The sequence below is a fragment of the Apteryx mantelli genome, chromosome 9, assembly GCF_036417845.1.
Source record: "Apteryx mantelli isolate bAptMan1 chromosome 9, bAptMan1.hap1, whole genome shotgun sequence".
NCBI lineage: Eukaryota > Metazoa > Chordata > Aves > Apterygiformes > Apterygidae > Apteryx > Apteryx mantelli.
In genome coordinates this window covers 24,519,792-24,539,361 of record NC_089986.1, presented here as the reverse complement: position 1 = coordinate 24,539,361, position 19,570 = coordinate 24,519,792, and the positions used below count along the sequence as shown (strand labels likewise).

Below are 19,570 nucleotides of genomic sequence, written 5' to 3'. Positions count from 1 at the left end.
TAGTAACCTACTTACACACAGATGTACCTAGAGTGAGTAACATTTCTCAAAAGAAAAGTTTATTGAAATTGCGGATCATTATATTCAAATCAGAGTGAAGAATATGCTTTTTGAGTGGTACTAGCTTTTCCTATCACACTGAGAAAGTGAATTCCCTTGCAAAAAAGACAACATGATAATTTCTGTGTTGTACATGACAAAAATTTGAGTTTATCTGACTGGTCTAAGAAAGACTGGACACGTTTTACTATTACAAAAAATGGTCTTTTTTTTAGGGATTGGGGTTCTTTGTTTTGGTTGTGTTGTTTTTCAAAGGGTTTGGGGTTTTTTTCTTTTGCATTGCTAGACTTCAAAATCAGCAAGAAATTACTAAGATTAATCCATCCATGAAGAAAACAAAGAACAGAATGATCAACCACAGTTTGAAAGATTCTCATCATGATGTGACCAGCAATATCAGCAGCATTTTTGCTGTTGCCAAAGGGGGGTTCCAAGATCCTCTTGGATATGTCACCTACTCCAAGACTTTGGCAATTACTGTTACAGAAGACTGACTGGATCAGAGAAGCAAAGAAACGGACTAAATTGGGGGAGGAGGATTGTTTGCCTGTTCTTTTTAATTGGGAGGATTAAAATTGATGTGAAGGCTGCATGTATTTTTAAGCACTTGCATGAAACAAGACTTTATTTCCATTTCTTGTCCAAACTGCCAAAACATAAACTTGCATCTTTCTCAACCTTCAGAAACAAAATTTATTCAAGGTCCCGAAAAGTCAAAGTGTAGCAATAATATATACATTTTTAAGGAAAAGTTACAATTCATTTTATTTTGCTGCTTCAGAACAGTAAGACATCTTCATGCTAAAACTGTTGTAAGATTAAAGAACTGCAAATTCAGGAAAGTACTAAGTTTGATCCTGAAGTATTACTGGAGATTTTAATAGCTGTTTTTAAAATCTTCTATTTTCACAAGGAAGCTGTTGTTTGTACATTTTAAGATATTCACCTGAGTATCCCATTTGATTAAGTATTACCACATACAGAAAGATTAATCTAAAACACCACATGAATTCAAAAAATTTTTGGCTGATGTACTTTTCCCTCACCAACAAAAACCGTCTTTCTCAAGAATTTTACATGAAAAAATGCCACCTCTGTCCATTTCATAGACTACAGTCATCAGTCATTTAGCGGGTTTACTGTTGGGTTACGCAACTTTAGAGGCTGAAGCAAGTCACCTTCATTCCTCCGCTCACTCTCTTCTGTGTAGATATTATGGTGTGTAATGTAGGAAATGACAGAATCTGGTACGAGATATTTTACGCTTAATCCTCTGCACAAGGCCCTGCGTATCTGTGTTGCACTGATTTCATTCTGAATCCATTCTTTCACTAGAAAGATATTGTGCTGAAATTTAGTTAAAAGGTCTGATTCATTGATATACTGAACAGGATCAGAGCCAGCACGGCTAACACACACCAAACCAAACTTCTCTACTATTTCTTTGATGTCCTCTTCCTTCCAGAGATTGGGTGTCTTAAATGTCTGTAGAATATCAGCTCCACAGAGCAGCTTTAATTCTGGTAGAACTGGGAAGACAAAAAGAAAGGAGAGATTTCTATACTTGCTCATTTTCCTAGGAAGATTATACTTAAAAGTTGTTCTTATCAACATTTTTTAATAGTTTACTTCTACCCCATTTTTTTTTCAAAAGGTGGCAAGAAAAATTCAGCTTAGATTTTAGATGTCTGGTCACAATTACAAGCTTTTTCAAACTCAGTGTACCTACTTTTTCATTCCTCACAGCATATCAAATATTACCTGTACAATGTTAAAGGAGAATTATTTCTTCACTCAAGCAAGCCAAAAGGGGAAGCAAAGATTAGCCTGAATTTAGCACAAGACCAGGTCAGATAAAAGGCCATATGTGGAGATAAACATTCATTCCACTTGCTACTCAGTTTGGGCTTGACCTTGTATTGAAGTTAATGGAAAAACTGGTGAATGATCGTGTACTGAGTAGACACATCTACACAGTCATTAGTGATTCCATCAGTGCAATGAGGAATGATGAACTCTCATAGCTCTGTTTTTTCTAGAGTGTTTGGCATACTGTTGCGGAGATATATTTCCTCTGGAAAATTGTTGGAAGTTGACAAATACTATCACGTGAACTGACAAAGCCAGGCTTTTAGCTTTATCTTGTCATCCTTGTTTCTTAATAAGGAAAAATTGTTAATATTGAGAGGTACTTAGAATACTGGATTTTACTGTTTAAAGAGTCAGACAAAAGTGCAATAACTGGGTTTTAACGCTGTTGCCTGTATTTTATCCTGCTTCATGTCTACAGCTAGCATAATATGACCTTCACTGCATATTTACCAGGAAAAAGGAGGTAAACTAAAGATAAACTAGCACTGCTCTAAGATGAATGCTCTATCTTTAGCCTACATCAAGGTTTTACTGATAGAATTTAAGAGATTTTTGGACATTTGTGCATACTTACTCTAAAATTAGACACAACATGTTGAAAGGTATATTTAAAAAACACATTAGTATGTTTGCAAACTAAAGTACTTATTTCACAAACTCAGTTTTATAGAAGGTACTAGTGAAAAGTAAAAAGCATTAAGGGCACAAGTTTTGTTCTTGTGTACCTATAGTATGTATTTAGAGATACTATAGAATCACAGTGTTTCTTTCCCCCCGCCTATAACATGCATGCCTCATTCAGTGCACTGATGCCAGAACACCATATACATGAGTACCAGATCTATACATTACTGGATCAGGCAGCAGTGCAAATCTGATCTGAAAGTGTGTAGTGTCAGGGCCCTGAGGGCACTCATAGGCCCTAATGGCCCTGACCAGCCTCACCTGGGGCCCCCACCCAGCCCTTGCCCATGGGCCAAGGAGTCCACTTAAGCTCAGCCTGAAGCCATCACTCCCTGCCTGAGCTGTATCATAGGAGTATGGGTCTCCAGCTCAGCCCCCAGCAATGTCCATGCCTGGCCATGGACCCTGCAGCCTGACTTCCTGGGCTGACCTTGGACCTGTCTTGTCACTGTGGACCTGCCTGGTGATCACTGGGCTGTGTCTGACCCTGGTTAACCTTATCAGACCTGATCCTGACCCTGACCTGTGGACTGACTTCCCAGGTTGACCTCAGACCTGCCTCACCACCACCAACTTGCCTGCTGGTCCAGGTTCTTGGCTGAACCTAGCTACCATCCCTTGGCCTGCCCTGCAGGTCTCGCTCAGGTACGGTGGGGCTGGGCCCTGGCTGGCGAGAGCCTGCCCTGCTGGCTGGGTTGTCACCCTCAGCTCCCCAGCCCACCATGCTGCACACTGACACGTAGACACGCTGTTGCAGTTTGCCACATTAGCCAGAGAACAAACTCGGGTTTAGCCTGTCTTATGCAGCTCTGCCATCTAAAATAGGATGGACTGCACCTTACCTAACAACCCTTACTGGTACAATAAGCTGGTTAGTTAAAACTACTGAATTTTATTTTGTTTTTAGGCAAATTTGAACCAGGAGAATGGTAACACTTTGTGTCATGTGGCCATAGCATTTTTGTCTCAGTACTAAGAGTCTAAAGCCAAATTTTCTGTATTTTGGATAAGGACCAAGAATAACACTTGACCAGTTAAATTTTTTTGTTTTTTCTTCTTTATCCAGTATATGGTTCCATTTCTTATTTGCTGCCCACTATCTAAGCCCCGATGCAGAATTATCTCTTTCCTTATGGTCTTTTCTACAGCACTTACCATTACCATCTGAGTTTTTTACAAACATTAGCTAAGTATTTTCAAAACCTCCCATTTATGTGAAATGAAGGGTAATAATGGAGGAATTGTCTCTGTTTTTACATACGTGGTTGTAGATGGTTAGCACATCTGCAAATCTCATACAAACACCTTAAATCAGCCATTCAGAAAGCAAGGAACGTACCAGTGATAATATGTGACAAGCCCACCATAAGTGTCTTAACATAGGCCCAATTTTGCAGAGGTTTAGTATGCACCATTTAGTTGCTTAACTACAGCAAACATTTCTTCTCTGCTTGCGCCCCTCCCTCCGCGCCTTCCAGCGCCCACAACAAGCAGGGCATGGGCGCTGCAGGGCTGCCCCCTGCGCTCGGAGTGAAGCAGCGGTACTACAGAAAGAGTAGTACTAAGTACAGGCTATACTGAAACATTCATGCCCAGGAGGATCACCGCAGACTACCCACACTTTTGAAAATGTGATTCTGGTTTGGGGGACTATAATTAGTGTATTCTGTAGGAATGTGATATTTTCTCCCCAAAACCCCACAAACTACTCAAAAAATTTTATGCTCGCACCCACAGTAGATTTACTTCTCAGATCTCTGACACCTGAACTAGTGCAGAAGTAACTGCAATAGCAGACGGTAATCCTATGTGGACCAGCACTAGAAGGGAACCAAGGGAATGAAACACTGTGAAAGAATGTCCCAGATACTTTTGACAGTTGATGAGTGATGCGACACCAAGAATCTTAGGCTTCATACAACACTGGAAGCTTTATCATGATAAATCTGACGCTCTCTGCTTCATCCTTTCTAAGCTGTCTTGTGCCCAGCTGCTCCTTCATTCCAGTTCCAATCTTGCCCTTGTCCTTCCACGCACAGATTCTGCTGCACTTTTCCAAAGTATTTCCTAGTTTCTTGTCCTTAGTTCCATGTTTAGGCAGTTTCCAATCCCCTACTTTGCAGCACCTTGCCTGATTTTTTTTTCCATGCGACATCTTGCTTTTTATTTAAAAGCAATCTCACCAATAAAACAGACTCTGTACTGTGTCTCAAGCTATATTAGAGCTAATACTACATTAAAACTTTTATAGTGTTGATGGGTTTTCTCTGAATGTACATGCATTGCACTTTGATAGATTAAACAACCAAGTTTGCTGCATGTTCAAGCTCCAGACAACACATCATCCAACCTAACAACAACAAAAGTTCAATGGAGGAACTAAAAAGGAAACATCCTAAACTAGAGGCTAACAAACTGTAGTCTAAGTTGAACAATTTGTGGGTTTTACAAAAAAGCTCAGTGTTACAATACATTCCCATATATGCTATGGCAAATGTCTGTGACTTTGGACTTCATTCAGGGGCAGTCTGCTAAGGAATGATTGGTGGTTTCCACAGTAGATAATGGATATAAAACTGAAATGGCTGCTCCACTGCTCCACCTTTTGATAAGTACAGTAGCCTTTATTTCAGGCTATGGAATATCTTGAGCAGGGAAATTTCTGCATGTTTTTGATTGGCATATCTCAGTCAATAATGCTGGACAGAGATGAATTGCAATTCCTTGCAGTGTCATTTAGGGAAGAAGGGGTGAGCTAAAGGAGAAACAGCTGTTAACACAGAGGAAGTAGCTGGATTTAAGAACCAGCAAGGTTTAATTAAGAAAGTGCATTTAGACCATGCCAGGTAAAAGCATTTGAAAAGTGACAACAGAGTTGTTCATGTGAGGCAACTCGGAGACTTAAAGTGCAAGGAATTCAGTTCACAATGAAATGAAGACAATCAGCCAGCTCTTGTAAGCAGGAAAAGAAATACTGTATGCGAAGCTCTATCTGGTGAATCAAGGAGGGATATGAAATCCTATCAGAAAAACATATGAGGAACTAAGCGGAGCATTTAAGCAGCATTAGATGTAAATAATTTCAGAAGTCTTTTCAAAGCAACCTATAATACAGTGGTTTTATCTGAATTGCTTAGCAGTATTTTACACTGGACAGTATGCTACTTTTAAATAATTAAAGCATAACAAAACACTGAACGCTTGAATGAGGATTTGGAGATGTCTTACCACCTAATTTGTTCAATAGGGGATATGTAGATTTTATGTATCATAACAACAAAATTTTCAGAACAGAGGTGAAGAAGTCCGAGCTATCCAGAGACTCTTCCAGGGTATTATAAAAATTAAAGGCTATAACAGTACTTAAGAATAATCACTCTTTGGGAAGCAGCTAGCTTTAGCTGTCTCTGATCTTTACAACTTGGACACTGAAAAACAGGGAAAAATGGGCTCCATAGTTTTTTCTCTTTCATCTTGGTGCTGAATGGATAGCACCAATAAGCTAGTCTATGTTTAATAAAACTGGAATCATTTGTCTATACCTGTCCTCAGTGAACCTTTTATTTGCAATGCATATTGAAGTGACTTGATTATTCTGTATGTGGAACAAAATCATAAGGATTAGGTCCATGCAAAGAAATCTTACAGTTTAGTAGACATACATTTAGTAGAGAAATAGCATGTTTTAAATTCAACCACCAAACCGATCTTTGTGAAAGCTTCCATTAGATGTCTGAGCCTTTTGCAAACTTAACAGAAATCTCTAATTCAACAGATCTCATTGGTGTCTCCTTGGTTTTGTTGTTTGTTTGTTTTTTTCAGGGGGGAGAGAAGGTTAAGTCACAGTTGCCTGCCATTAAAAAGCTAGCACTGACCATCATTTATTTATGAGAAAGGGGAGGAACTATAGTCTTCTCTGGAGTTCTCAGTAGCAGCCGTGCTCCACTGCATAGCATGCTAGTGACCAAAGGAAGCAGGGAGACACTGTCCCACTCCTTCTTGGTGGGCCAGGTGTTTAGTATATCCAAGTCCATATCGCTGCCCAGCCGGACAGAGTGCAGAGGGCAGAAAATGTAAGTAACAACAGTAAGCTATACTTTTCCTATTCGCACCAACAGACTGTTCTTTGGGGACAGTTGCTAGGTAGTAGAGTACAAAAAAACAATCCAGCCACTATGTTCTAGGCAAGGAAACCTACTTCTTGCCAGTCCTCCATCTCAACCGGTTTTTGCCTTTTGCTCATGACTTTAGAGGAAAACTTGTGATGACTGATCTATTCTAAACTAAGAAACTTTATGGAGAAAAAAGACTAGTTTGCACTTTTGTGCAAACTTATTTGTTTTTACATAAAAATGCAATAGAGCTTGAAATAACTACATAAAATAATAGCAAAAACAGAATTTTATACAATGGAAAATTAAAATAGTCTTAACTACTTTCACAGTATTTTTTCTGGATGCTGTAATGAGAAAAATCTGTCTTGTCACTTACCAACAATCACTAAACTCACATCAGACACAAAATTCAACTGCAGTCCAAATGCCTTATGAATTTTTTTCCCTACCATCTATAAAGATTTAACAACTTACCCTTTGGAAACCTTTGTGTAACCATGAAAAGCTCAAATATATTATTCATGTCCAAGAAGTGCTGCAAGCACTATAGGAAAAATGTAAAGTATCAGAAATCTAGCAGCATCCGAGAAAACCACAGAGCTAAGGAATATGATAAAATAGGAAATCCTAAGCTGACTGTGTTTCTAGAATATGCCCTGCTTTTAGTGTCAACAAAAGCTTTTTTATCCAAATATGCAGTAAACATCAACGCAGCAGCATCACTGGTGTGGTATCTGTGTACTTTGTTCACTGCCTAACATTAGAATAACAATTACAGGTAATCCCTATACTTTTCAGTATTATTTGTTAATATACTCTATGCTTTGCAAAACCAAGAGGGCCACAGCTTACATCTCTGATAAAGCTTCAGGAAATGCTTATAAAACTAAGAATTAATACAACAACCCTCAAAATAAGTCTCCTGTCTGTGGGAGTTACTGCAAGGTAAGTGCATGAGCAGTCACGCTGGCCTTTGGACGCCTTGCTTTTGGCAGGCAGCTGCAGCCCTTGCAGCCTACCAGTTACCGCTTCCCCTTTCCCACCAGTTAGGCTAAGCTGGTGGAGGTGCGTTGTTTTCAGTGCTAAACAAAGAGTGCTGTTACGGTTCTGAACCAACCTGTGTGCTGGGAGGAAAGGGAATCCCCTGGAGGTCTCTGTGTGGGCCGCTTGTTTGCCATGAATTCCTGCCTGGACTGGAGCGAGCGGAGTGATTCATTGTAATGGTGCCTGCATTTAAAATAAAGCTTCTTTGTGAAGTAAGCCTCTCAGAGGTGCCCAAAGGGATTGCCTGGCGCTTTCAGTCTGCTTTAATGCACTTTGGGTTTTAATACAATTTGTTAGGATTTCACCATATTCATTCTATTAGAAGATTAGTATCAATGTAGTTAACATTTTGCACAATTCACAAGCAATCTGTGTAACTGCATTGTTTTTTGATTCCTTTTGAAACTCTACCATTATGACAATGTTGGTAGCAACATTATATTTAAAGCATTATGGAGGTTTTTGCTTGAGACAGGATTAAACCACGCTCCAGTCACTACATTTAATTTCTTGATTAAATATAGCACCTCAGACATGATGATGTTTCTATAATGTGCACTCTTTAAAACAGTTTTCAGAAGGGGACATTCCTGTTCTCTCTCATCCTTCTCTCCCCAAAAACATATTCCTTGAATTTTCCCCATCATCTTTTTCCCTTTCCTTTTAATTAAAAGAGTTCTAATCCTGAGAAATACAGAATTTCCTCAAAATATACAATTCTCGTAAGATTTTAGACATCTGGTATGCTTCTAGTTTTACTGAGTTCAGATCCCTAAAGGCAGGTAAGGATCCTTTTGTCAATTTTTCCAGTTTTATATTACTTTCTTCTTTTGCTGCTCCTAATCAGTGTTGCTCCACTCTAATAGTGGTGTTGCTACCTCACTCTGTCGATAAGGGGCCAGGGCCCATTCTTTGATCCTGAGGGCACATGGCCATCTTAGATCCATACAACTAAACTCTCTTCCTTCCAAATCAGCATAGCCTTGCCTATTTAGAGCAGTCCCTGCTTTATACCACCATCCCGATCCACGCTTGGGCATTGTTTGAGAGTAGTGATTGACCCCAGCCAAAATTGTTTCAGGAAGCTGCTGCCAGCTAAACAGGACGGGTCGTCACAGACAAGTACTCAAGCCCATGTCCTGTCTATCTAGTACAGATACAGCCACAGTGACAGGTCTTATATAACAGTTTCAAAGCAAAGATTACAAGTCACAAGGCAAAGCTCTGCCCTTAACTCAGTCTGAATTCAGTGTGTATACAAAGCCATAAACAACCCTTTGAATGTCTGGCCTAAGGAGTGAATTTACAGTTTAGTGATTTAAACATACACTCTTCAAATTACGCAAATACTTTGGGCCACAGTAAGTGGCACTGGTGCCCAGAATATGCACCGAGACAGGCTGCACAGTCATCTCCAGGCATTTCTGATGCTCAGCCATTGGCTAAGGAAACTGTATAGACAAGGGGTGAGAGACATATGAAGTAGAGAGTAGGTAGCAGTGGCTTGACCTGGGCCTTGCTACATTTATATTTTTAATCCTGCCTTGTAAACAGGCTGATGCTATGTATAGTCGAGTACACTAACTTCATGTCATGGCCTGACATTCATGGGCCTTGATTCAAAAATAAGAGCTCACTGCAGGACTAATGTTACAAGTACTGGAAAATCTTACCTGTTGAAAGGTCTGTTCAATAGTCATTTTAAATGCTGGAGGGTCTGGGTTATTTTAAAGAGACATCAAAATGGACAAACCAATCTGTCAGTTTATCAAGTATTTTCTGAACTATGTATGAAGCTTCCAATAACTATGTAATTATGTATCATAAGCACAGTTCAGCAAAACTTGTTGGATAAGACAGATATTTGCCAATTCTAAATTAATTTCTAGTGTATCTGTACTGCAATCAAATCTAGGTTACATAAAGGATGAATGCAGTTCTTTGCTTACTGACAACATTGTTTTCTTGCCTAGAAAGAATTTTCAGGAACACTAACCAGCTGGGAAATATCTCCATTGCTTTCTCTCCTCCTTTCTGAAAAAAGCCTTGGAGTAGTCTCCAAAATTTCCGTATTTACTTAAGGTAACAGGCAACTGATAGCATTGTCATAAATGAGGTACCAGCTCTGCTGCTTAAAATTCTTCTGTGTCATAACAATTCAGGAGCTTTGGAAAAATCTACAGATTTTGATGAAATATGACAATTTCATCACATTCAGGTGAAACAAGTACTGTAGGAAAAAGCCATTCATGTGTCCCTTCACAGGACACAGTGTTCTAACACAGTTAAGTGTGCAATTCAAAATACTGATATGAAGAGACATTTACGTATAATAATGCTTTGGCCTTTGCCTTGCAATAGCAAAATCTCTTTCTGTTGGTCCTGAAATTTCCTAATTGAGGGGGCTTACAGTGAAGGCAGCAATCAGCTTTTAACTTCTCAACTGGGGGAACAGTCTATAGACGAGATCTTCAAAAGTTATGAATTAGCACAGATCCACAGTGAACCATTGCCTATTTACAGTAGGCAAGGATCTAGCTCTAATGCTATCTCTTCTTTAATATTCAAGTGTGGCACTAAAATACAACGGAAATAGCTGCCTATGCCATTTCATTAGAATGGTGCTTCCCCATTCAAGGGACGGGGTTCAGCACTAGGTGATGATACTGGTTCAGCTCATTAGTACAGGACATCATTTGAAAAAAACTGTTCCTATTGTTCTTGCTTTAAGCTCATTTCTTTCTTTAACAGACATGCATTTTACCATTTTGGACTCCATTTATAAAACTAGAGGTTCACTTTCTAGGCCAACAGGAAGTTTGGCTGTTCATACTACACTGATACTATTTTCCCTGAAGAAAAAGATATACCTATAGGTTTTATTTACAGTATCTCTTATCCTAAAGGACTCTAAAGTGTATTTACAATTTACAAACCCAGTCTTGCAGGTAGTACTCACTTCATTTGAAGCTGTGCAAGATCAAAGCCTTTTTAAGTAGGATCACCTAATCTGTAAGATCTGTCGCTGCTTCTCTGGAGGAAAACAGCTTTACAGAACTAAAGTTTGGGAGAGGAATCCCATACCCAACTAATTCTGCAGGACAGACCTTCTGGTGATTTTTCACACTGGAAATGCCAGTGCGAACCCATAAAAGAACAGGGAAGTGTTGGCAAAGACAGGGTAGCATTGCCCAGTCCTAGAGGGGGAAAAGGAACAGAGCAAGAGGATGGCTGTGCCCACCCACTGAAGCAAAGAAAAGCCATAGTAAAAGGCTGCAGTAGCTGTTTTGTAAGCAAAGTATGTACAGTATTCTTATGTATGCTTTTGTAAAGTAACGTCTGTTTTCTTAATGGCTTTTGCATAGGAGCTTTCTGGGCAGTTCCTGGCAGGCCCATGTTGGAGTCTTAAGCTGCACAAGCACTATTTTCATTTAGAAAGTACCCTAGAAAATGTGGGTATGAAAGATGAATCATTATACTTCTTACAGCACACTAGCTTTCTTGAAGGACTTCCATGGAAATACACTTTAGCAATATCAGTTGACTCCTTCTATAGTATCCATATTTCCAAAGAGTGGTTAGCACAAGAAGTTTGTGTTTTCATACCTTGCCCCACAATGCATTTTTTACTAAGACCAAACATGCAGGCAAAAGGCACATTTCAAGGTGCTTAAATCAAATTAACAGGTTCTGGACAAAGATTGGTTTTTGCCTTCTAGCGCAAAAACACACAAAACTCAACAATTTTGAATAAAACATCAGCAGTTATGGACTTGGGTTTAACAAGCCATGAGAGTTAATAAGAAATCTTTCAAAGTATGAACAGATAAAACTACAGGCATAATAATGAGCGTCAAAATATCTAATCTAGAAAAGGGATACTCCTGAAGAACAGCTTTGTTTGTAAACTTTCTTATTTTCTGATTAATATCTCTGTATTACCTGCTCAGAGACTTAAAAACTAGAGAGATAACATGAGAGTGAAGAACTTCACCACGTAACTCTTCCAGTGACTACAACAGGGCCCATTCTTGGCAAAAAGCTCTCTGCATGGCATCTCATGACTTAAACGCCACAAATGCTGTACTGTAGAGTATTGCGTATGTTTGGGGAAAGCCGATCTGCTTTGCACTAGGAAATGAAAGACTCCAGGTGGGCAATTCTGGTTAGATAGCATTTCTGGAGAAAAGTGACGTGAATTTTCATTGTCCACAGATCTAATACTTTATCTCATAGCAGATGATGCCATGAACAGACATGTTCTGCTTTGCTTGGGTTTTTTACATGAGTCAGTTCTGTACATTGATTTGGTAACCTGACAGATCTCTGGCAATCACTAGCTTCATAAAGAAAAAAAAAGTCATGTAATTACCTTAATACTTTTACTGTCTCTGTCCATGTCTCCTGCTCACTCTCCCATGAATCAACTCGAATCCAGTCAGATGTCTCCAGTGCAAGTTTAGCCATTGCTATCCGGTGCTTGGCTGAAACCAAGCCTTTCTTTCTGTAGTCGTCACTGACTGGAGACATTATGCCTTCAATCACCTGATACCTTCCTGTGTAAACAAAAAAGAAAATAATCATCTTCACAGAACCTAGAAAATTTAGGGTGGAACAGACCTCTGGAGGTCATCCAGTTCAACCTCCCGCTCAGAGCATGGTTAACTTCAAAGTTATAGAAGGCCATGAACAATCTGATCTATATATTATTTTTAATACTAGGAAAAGGTAATTTAAAAAATTGAAGAGCTACCTTCCTGTTCTTCTTTGAACTGCTCACAATTACTATCAACATATCTATCCTAATAGATAATTCAAAAAGGAAAGCTGGATGAACATACAATTTTCAAGCAAGTAGAAATATATTTATAATTTATGATGCAAACTATAAGAATTGCTGGATATAATGAATTTTTTGTTCTAATAATTGTTTCATACAGCTTTTAGATAGTCAGAATAATGAACATCTTAACTGACCACTGCTTTCTTCTTAAGCCTCTGATGCTTGCTATTTATCACAATCATTGTGGCTTCTCATTGTGTTAAAAAATTTTAACATATTACTGGGACTGTGATTAATGTGAGTCAGGCAAACAGGAAGATTCAAGAACAAACGCAGGGCTAATTTACGACACTATGGTCCAAATATCAGCTTAGCAGCCATAAAACTCCCTTTCTAGCTGGTTGATCATGTTAATTAAATGTGAAAATACGCCCATATTTTTCTATTTCTGTAATGTAGTCATTAACAGAACAAGCTCTTTTTGTTAGACTTTGAAGTTCTGGCTTCCAGTCAGGAAACAGAAACAGATAAAAATGTAACTATCATTTGAGTAAATCAACAGAGAAATAAAGTGCTGGTATGAGTTACGTCCCTCAAAGAGACAGAAACTGAGAGTTGAGAAAGGGTGTTTCAAAAAAAAAGAAATGAAACAGAAAATGATTTCTAATGTAGCGCATGCATTTTATATAGCTATGGTAAATACACTGGCAGGAAAAAATCCTCTTACTTTTTTCTAATTCAGTTGATTCAACAGAGAAATCCTGAAACTGGTGCAAGTTTTCTCTATTGCTTTGCAATGAAAATGATACTTATTGGCTCATAATTAATTGCTGATATTGGAACATGACAACAGTTTGGAGTTAAACTCCTAAATCACCATTAAAATCCACTGGGATTTACAGGCCTGTTTTCTGTGAAAGCTTCAGTCCAAAATATCCTCCCTTTTAAAACATTCTCAGAATAGGCAAAACGGTCAATAGAGCAAGATAAAATATTCCAGAAATGTGCAAAGATGTGTATATATTTAAGTCCCTCTCTTGACCTGAAATTGAAAATAACAGTCTCAAATAGAAGAATTTTTTTCTTCCTCTAGGGCTCAAGAAACGTAGTTCTTCGAGGCCTACATGTCTCCATACATTGCAGGGGAAGTAGAAGCCTGAAAAAGACTTCAGATATTTATTTTGTACATGTTTGTAGGCTTTTTGTCTAACCTTTAAAAGATTTTTGCTCTTTCCATTTTTGCACTCGCTTTAAGTGAACTTGTTATCTTTGTTTTCCTAAAAAGAGTAATTTTCCTCTGCTATTGGATTGTTTAGATCTTTTTGTCTTACATGGTTAAGTTTCTCTATTGAATGGATATAGGCCAACATTTTTTGAAGGTGGGCTATGAATGTACATGTAAAAATCCTTCAGGCCATTAAGCGACTTTGTTTTTCAAAACGTACCTGTCAACAGCAGCAAAAATGTCCTCCTGTTATTAATTTAAATTATCTAAGAACTACTTAGGATAACTAGTTAGAAAACTAAATATAACAAAAGTTACAAAACCAAAAATATCCTTTAAACATGATCAAATATTATTAAGGAAAACAGGTGTTTAATATTCTGAAATCACTGTAAGTTGTCACAAACCAACATAAATTGTAATGCTGAATTAGTTTAGTAATACAAAGACAATTTGTCGAGTACTAATTTCCTGTCAAATGGTAGTGTATTTCTTCGGGACTTTTAAAGATATAATTACTTCTAGTAGTCAGTCAGGGATTTATTATTAGAAACTTTGAAGAAAATAATCCATTATACAAAAAGTAAATAATAAAAGTAAATAGTCACTATACAAAAAATAACATAAATATTTCCATATATTTGACTCCACTGCTACTCATCCTCTCCTTAGCATCAGAGGAGACTCCACAGCGGACTGGGAGGCTCTGCAGCTTTCTGGTGCTGTGCTGCCCAGGGAGCAGGAATGAGGCCACCGCTCTTCTCCCTTCTGTCACCTCCAGAGCAGGTTGGAATAGGACTTTGTGTCCAAGTGCTGCTTTATTTCACTCCTTTTCCAGGATGCTGCTAACTCCTCTGATTGCATCATGCAATTTTGTTCCTTTTTCCAAGTCACCCCTTATATTGCTTTGTCTTTCTGTCATCTTTTGAGCTTTAGATTCCTCTTCTCTTAGGTCAGTCTTTTCTTTGGATTTTATTAAAGTTTGTCCTATATTTTAAAAATAAGGTATAAAGCTATACCATGAGATAATACTGTTCTAGCATAAACAAAGTTCCTAGGGACTTAACTCACTGCTGAACAGTAGCTACAAACAGAAGCCTCTTTCGCACTCCTGGGACAGTTGGGAATTAGTTAGTTTATCCAGCCTGATTTTCTATGCCAGTGTAACTACCCCAAATAATATCTTCCAGGTGAGACTTTAAATTTGCAGCATGTCATTACAAACAGGCAGTACAAATGTGTACTACACACATGTAATGCCATTACCGAAGGATGTGTGTTTCATGCTTAGTTTACTGGGGGGAAAATTTACTTCCATTGAGATGGTTCCATGTGACTGAAAACAACAGAAGAGCCAGCGTATTTATTTTAGTGTAGTTTGGTACCTTCCTGTTAGACTGCAAAGCTTTGAAAATTTCACTGATGTAGGCTTACATAAAACTACTACAGATTATATGCCAATCTCATGTCTAGGTTACCATGAAACACCTTATCGTGCAGCATTCAGCTTTCCACAACTACATTTTATAATAGAAAACCAGAGTTAGACTTGCTGGTAACTTCTATGACATTAATTAAACGTGACACCAACTCAAAGCCAGGGAATATGCATGTTTTCCCTTCCTGTAGATATGGATGTTAGTTTAAATACTGTATAGCTGTCAGCCACAAAACCCATCTTTCCTTAAGCAAGACAACTGCTCTTACTCATTGCCCATCTAAGATTTCTGTCCTGTGTATCCAAAATTTGTAAGCAGGAGCCAAAGCAAATTCCCTGGGCTTTACGTTTCCTTCTGGAGACTTCCTCAGTTTCCCCTTCAGCACCAGACTAACAGTCTGTCGCTGCTGCCCAGCAGCGCAGTGGCAGGATTCGGCCCCGGCGGGCCAAGGAGCCGCTGCTCCCAGGTCGCTCGCTGGCAGCGGGGGAGCGGCGCGGCTGCCCGCCGCACAGGGGGGCTCAGCACAACCTGCGTCTTCCCACGGCCCTCAGATCACTGTGCGTCGGTACGAACAGTCGCAGGGCACAGCAGTGCCAATTTTTGGTCTGGGTTTTTGAAGGTTTGTCCAGGAAGCAGCGTTTTCTCTACCTCATTAAGCCTGTTCACAGGGCATGAGGTTACCCACATGTATAAATTTTCACAAAATGAGGCTGATAAGAAATGCAAATTTTACTGCACAGTACATACACAACATCAAATACATAAACAAAGAAAATCCCTCTGCTGCAGAGTTAGTCCTCTTGTGTTACCAAAATGGCAGCTATATAAAAACACACAATAAAATGATATAAACCTCCCTATCAGAAGTGAAGGACAAAATGTCCACTAGAAAATAGTTACAATCAGTCTCATATTTTAACCATCTAAGAGGCACACAGCAGCTTACGTTAAAAATAATTTTCATTTCTTCACTGAAACAATTAGTTACACTCTTGCTTTTCAGAATATGGTTAGTTAATTATATTATTGAATTTCTCTTACTAAGTCTCTATGTGTGACTACACATACATTAAAATGACATTAAAAAAATCTGTATTCAAGTAATAGTAATGGTTTGCCCTGAACTCACAAGAAATCAGCAGTATTCCTCACTGAACTCTCAAACTATTAATGTTAGGAAAATATATACAATGATTTTTCAGTGTTCTATTTAAACCAAAATGTTAATCTTATTTACAGGTTATATTTAATTGGGGGGGAGAGGGGAGTTATCCAACATGTTTGTCCAGATGCCGAGGCGGAGGGGAATTAAAAACAAACAAACAAAAAAACCCTACAACAACTAGATACAAGTAATCCCAAATATCCGAGTTGTTCAAAAGTGCTTACAGATAAAATACCAAAAGGATACCAATCCTATGCTAACTTCCTGTGATGTGCAGAGATTGCCGAGCATGGAAAAGGAAAAGAAAAATAGACAAGACTTTTTGCTTTATGTTCAGTCACCTTCTGTGAGGAGAATTCAACAGGAAGAAAATCAAAGGTGTAAACAATTTAGTGATCATTACATTGAAAGTCAAAATAAACCACAAATACATCAGAGGAGTAATGGACAATCCTTTGGGATATCTCTTCACAGGATGGATGGCTTTACCTTCACCACTTCACAAGCAAGACTGCTTGAGAGACGCAGTGAAACAGATGAGGTGCGCAGAGGTTGTAGTGACAGAGGCCATACAAGTACCTAGACAAACACAAATCACATCCATCTCGTGGGGTGAACTACAGGGCCCGAAGATGCAGATTGACCTCTGTAGTCAGCCAGCCATTCTAAAAGACACTGTGGCTTCAGAAACTCGCCTCCAACAGCTGAGTAACTGAGGATGCACAATGATCAGTCCCCAAATAAATGCCACACATCAAGTCTGTAATAAACATTTCATAGCAAGACCTCAAAATACCATTTTGCTTATACAGAGTTCATTGGATTTGGACAAAAACAAGGAAAGGCAGTATCTTGAGAGCTGTGAAAATTAGTATTTCCTCCAGAAAGGAAGGATAAAACCACCATCTTGGGAGTAACAATATGAATAATAAAGTATAGTAGCTCTATTCATAGGACAGCCTATTCTGAAATTCTCTCCTTCACGCTGACTCTTGTGAGGATGGTAACAGGACTGAGAAATGGCGGTTCTCCTTGGGGATGCTCCCGGTGACTGGGATTCCAAAGCCAAGTACAGGGCACAACCCACACACCACTGCGAGCAGGGGACACCAACCCTTTATTTCAGCGGGTTTTAGATAAAGACAAAAAACGCGTGGAACAGAAAGACAAATATTCTTTTTCTGCTTAGAAAAGCATTCAGGAAAAGATTAGGAGCTAAACTGCATGCACCAATAACAGTATTCAGAGAAATGAGTTTTATAAAACAGAAGGATTTTCTTTAGGAACGTGCTGTATCTTGAACTGCCTTAAGATCTGTATTTTGGTTGCTTTGATTTGCACATCTGCCTGCATATGAAGCAACTGCAAAGTATGCTCTGTAGCTTTAATTCTTCCTGGATGCTAAGGCACACATACATCCCTCTTCACACACCTTTCAAGGATAGAGCCTAGTACAATCAATCAAGTACTGCTCTATTTAAGCAAGCGCTGCTGTATATCTTGTAATGCAAAGCAAGGATTTGTTTCCTTCTCATTTTTTAGTTCAGCTAATTCTAACTAATGCGTGTCAATATTTATTGTATAAGCAATGAGTAACCACTGCAGGTCAGATCCTATTCCAGTCGCATACCTGGGGTGCTATACACACTACCCAGACACTAGGATCAAAGCTGGGTTGTTGTTTTTTTGTATAGTTTTAATATTCCAGTTATCAGAATTGCTGCAGGAAAACAAATTGATGTCTGTGCATTTATGCTGAGTTGCTGCTGTTATGATCTGATCCTATCCTTTTCTTGAAAATACCAGTACATTTCAATCAGATGCAGCCCCTGAACAGCATGCAACTCTGAATTCCTGAGTCTGCTCAGTGACTCCTTGGACCTCTTGGCTGTGGATGCTGCATCTGACACAACCAGTGCCTCATGTTTTTCCCACATTTTCATAAGCTAGTAACCCTTTTTCCTTCACCTCCCATTTCTGTCTGTGTCTCATCATGGATACAAACATCTCATCTTTCATTCCCCTTCCTTTGCCCGGTATCTCTTCCAATCTTGTCTGTAAACTTTGTGATGTTATTATCCTCCACTGGCAATACCTGGGAAACACGGTTCTAAATATCTTAAATAGGTTGACTCTAGTACTGCTTTTATGACTATACGGACAAATATGTGAAATATAGTCATAGAGAGAAATATGAGTAGCTGACATTAGGTATTAACAGACTGTGAAAAAGCACTGGGCGCAGTCAGTACAAGTTTCAAGAAATGCTTTTAAAACAAGGGATTGAGTCAGAGATAAAATTTTCAGTATGTGTGAGGTTGTGGAAAGAGTCATGTTCATATCAGTAGAGTCAAAATTCAGACAAGGAGAAACATTATCGTTAGAGTTATTCAGTCATGTGTAGATGTGTCTGTTGTATTTAGAAGGTAGTCATACAAGATTTATCAACAGATATTAACAGAAAAAGGATGAATTACTTGACATGTGGCACTGAAATTGCAAATACAGCTTAACATATACAGAAACTCAATGAAATGCCCTATTTAAAATAGGAACACATGAAACATAAGATCAGATGTTATTTGAAACTGAAACAATGTGCAAAAAGCTGGCAGCAAGAATTACTGGAGATGTCAGTCAGGATATGTATCGGGGTGGTCATGTCATTCATAACAGTAAAATTTGATTGTGAAGACAACTCCGGTGAAGCTATTACACAACGCGTATATTCTGCCTGATTTGTGATTGAGCAGAAATACTGAAGCAGCACCAGAAGTAAGAAATTCTCACAGCCTAGAAAACATCACTCCTCACGCTCGGTACTTTTCCATGCATTCATCGTGCACCTTAGCTCCAGGATGATGCCCCTGTTCCCAGCTGAGCAGGGAATCGACACAGACTATGGCAGACCACTACACCCCTTTAACGAACAAGCCTTTGCGGTGTACAGCCGCTGTCCCCAGACCCACTATCCGCTCCCAGTCTGCCGCTGATTCTGTCCATAGGACACTACAGGAGTGGAAACAGGACAAAAATCATGAGAACGACCAGTTAAATTTCTGGGTGGGAATGGTTCTACCATAAAAGAGGAATCCAGAATTGATCACATTCAAGTTTTGATCATTTTTACAATGTGTTGCAAAACCCTTCTGTTAGAGAAACTGTCCTTACCAATGCCAGAAA

General features: G+C 38.9%; 1 protein-coding gene across 5 annotated transcripts in view; it reads right to left on the bottom strand.

Annotated features, from left to right (window-relative positions):
- Nucleotides 1-729: 729 nt before the first annotated feature.
- NMNAT3 (nicotinamide nucleotide adenylyltransferase 3) overlaps nt 730-19,570 on the bottom strand; it is a 33,005-nt gene continuing 14,164 nt past the window's right edge. For all 5 annotated transcript variants that reach the window (XM_067301477.1, XM_067301479.1, XM_067301478.1 and 2 more), the window contains 3 exons: nt 12,148-12,331; nt 7,849-7,958; nt 730-1,589 (listed from right to left, as the gene is read on the bottom strand). In XM_067301477.1, coding sequence (XP_067157578.1) covers nt 1,180-1,589; nt 7,849-7,958; nt 12,148-12,331 — 704 coding nt within the window. In that variant the 3' untranslated portion in view covers nt 730-1,179. The remainder of the gene's footprint in view (nt 1,590-7,848; nt 7,959-12,147; nt 12,332-19,570) is intronic.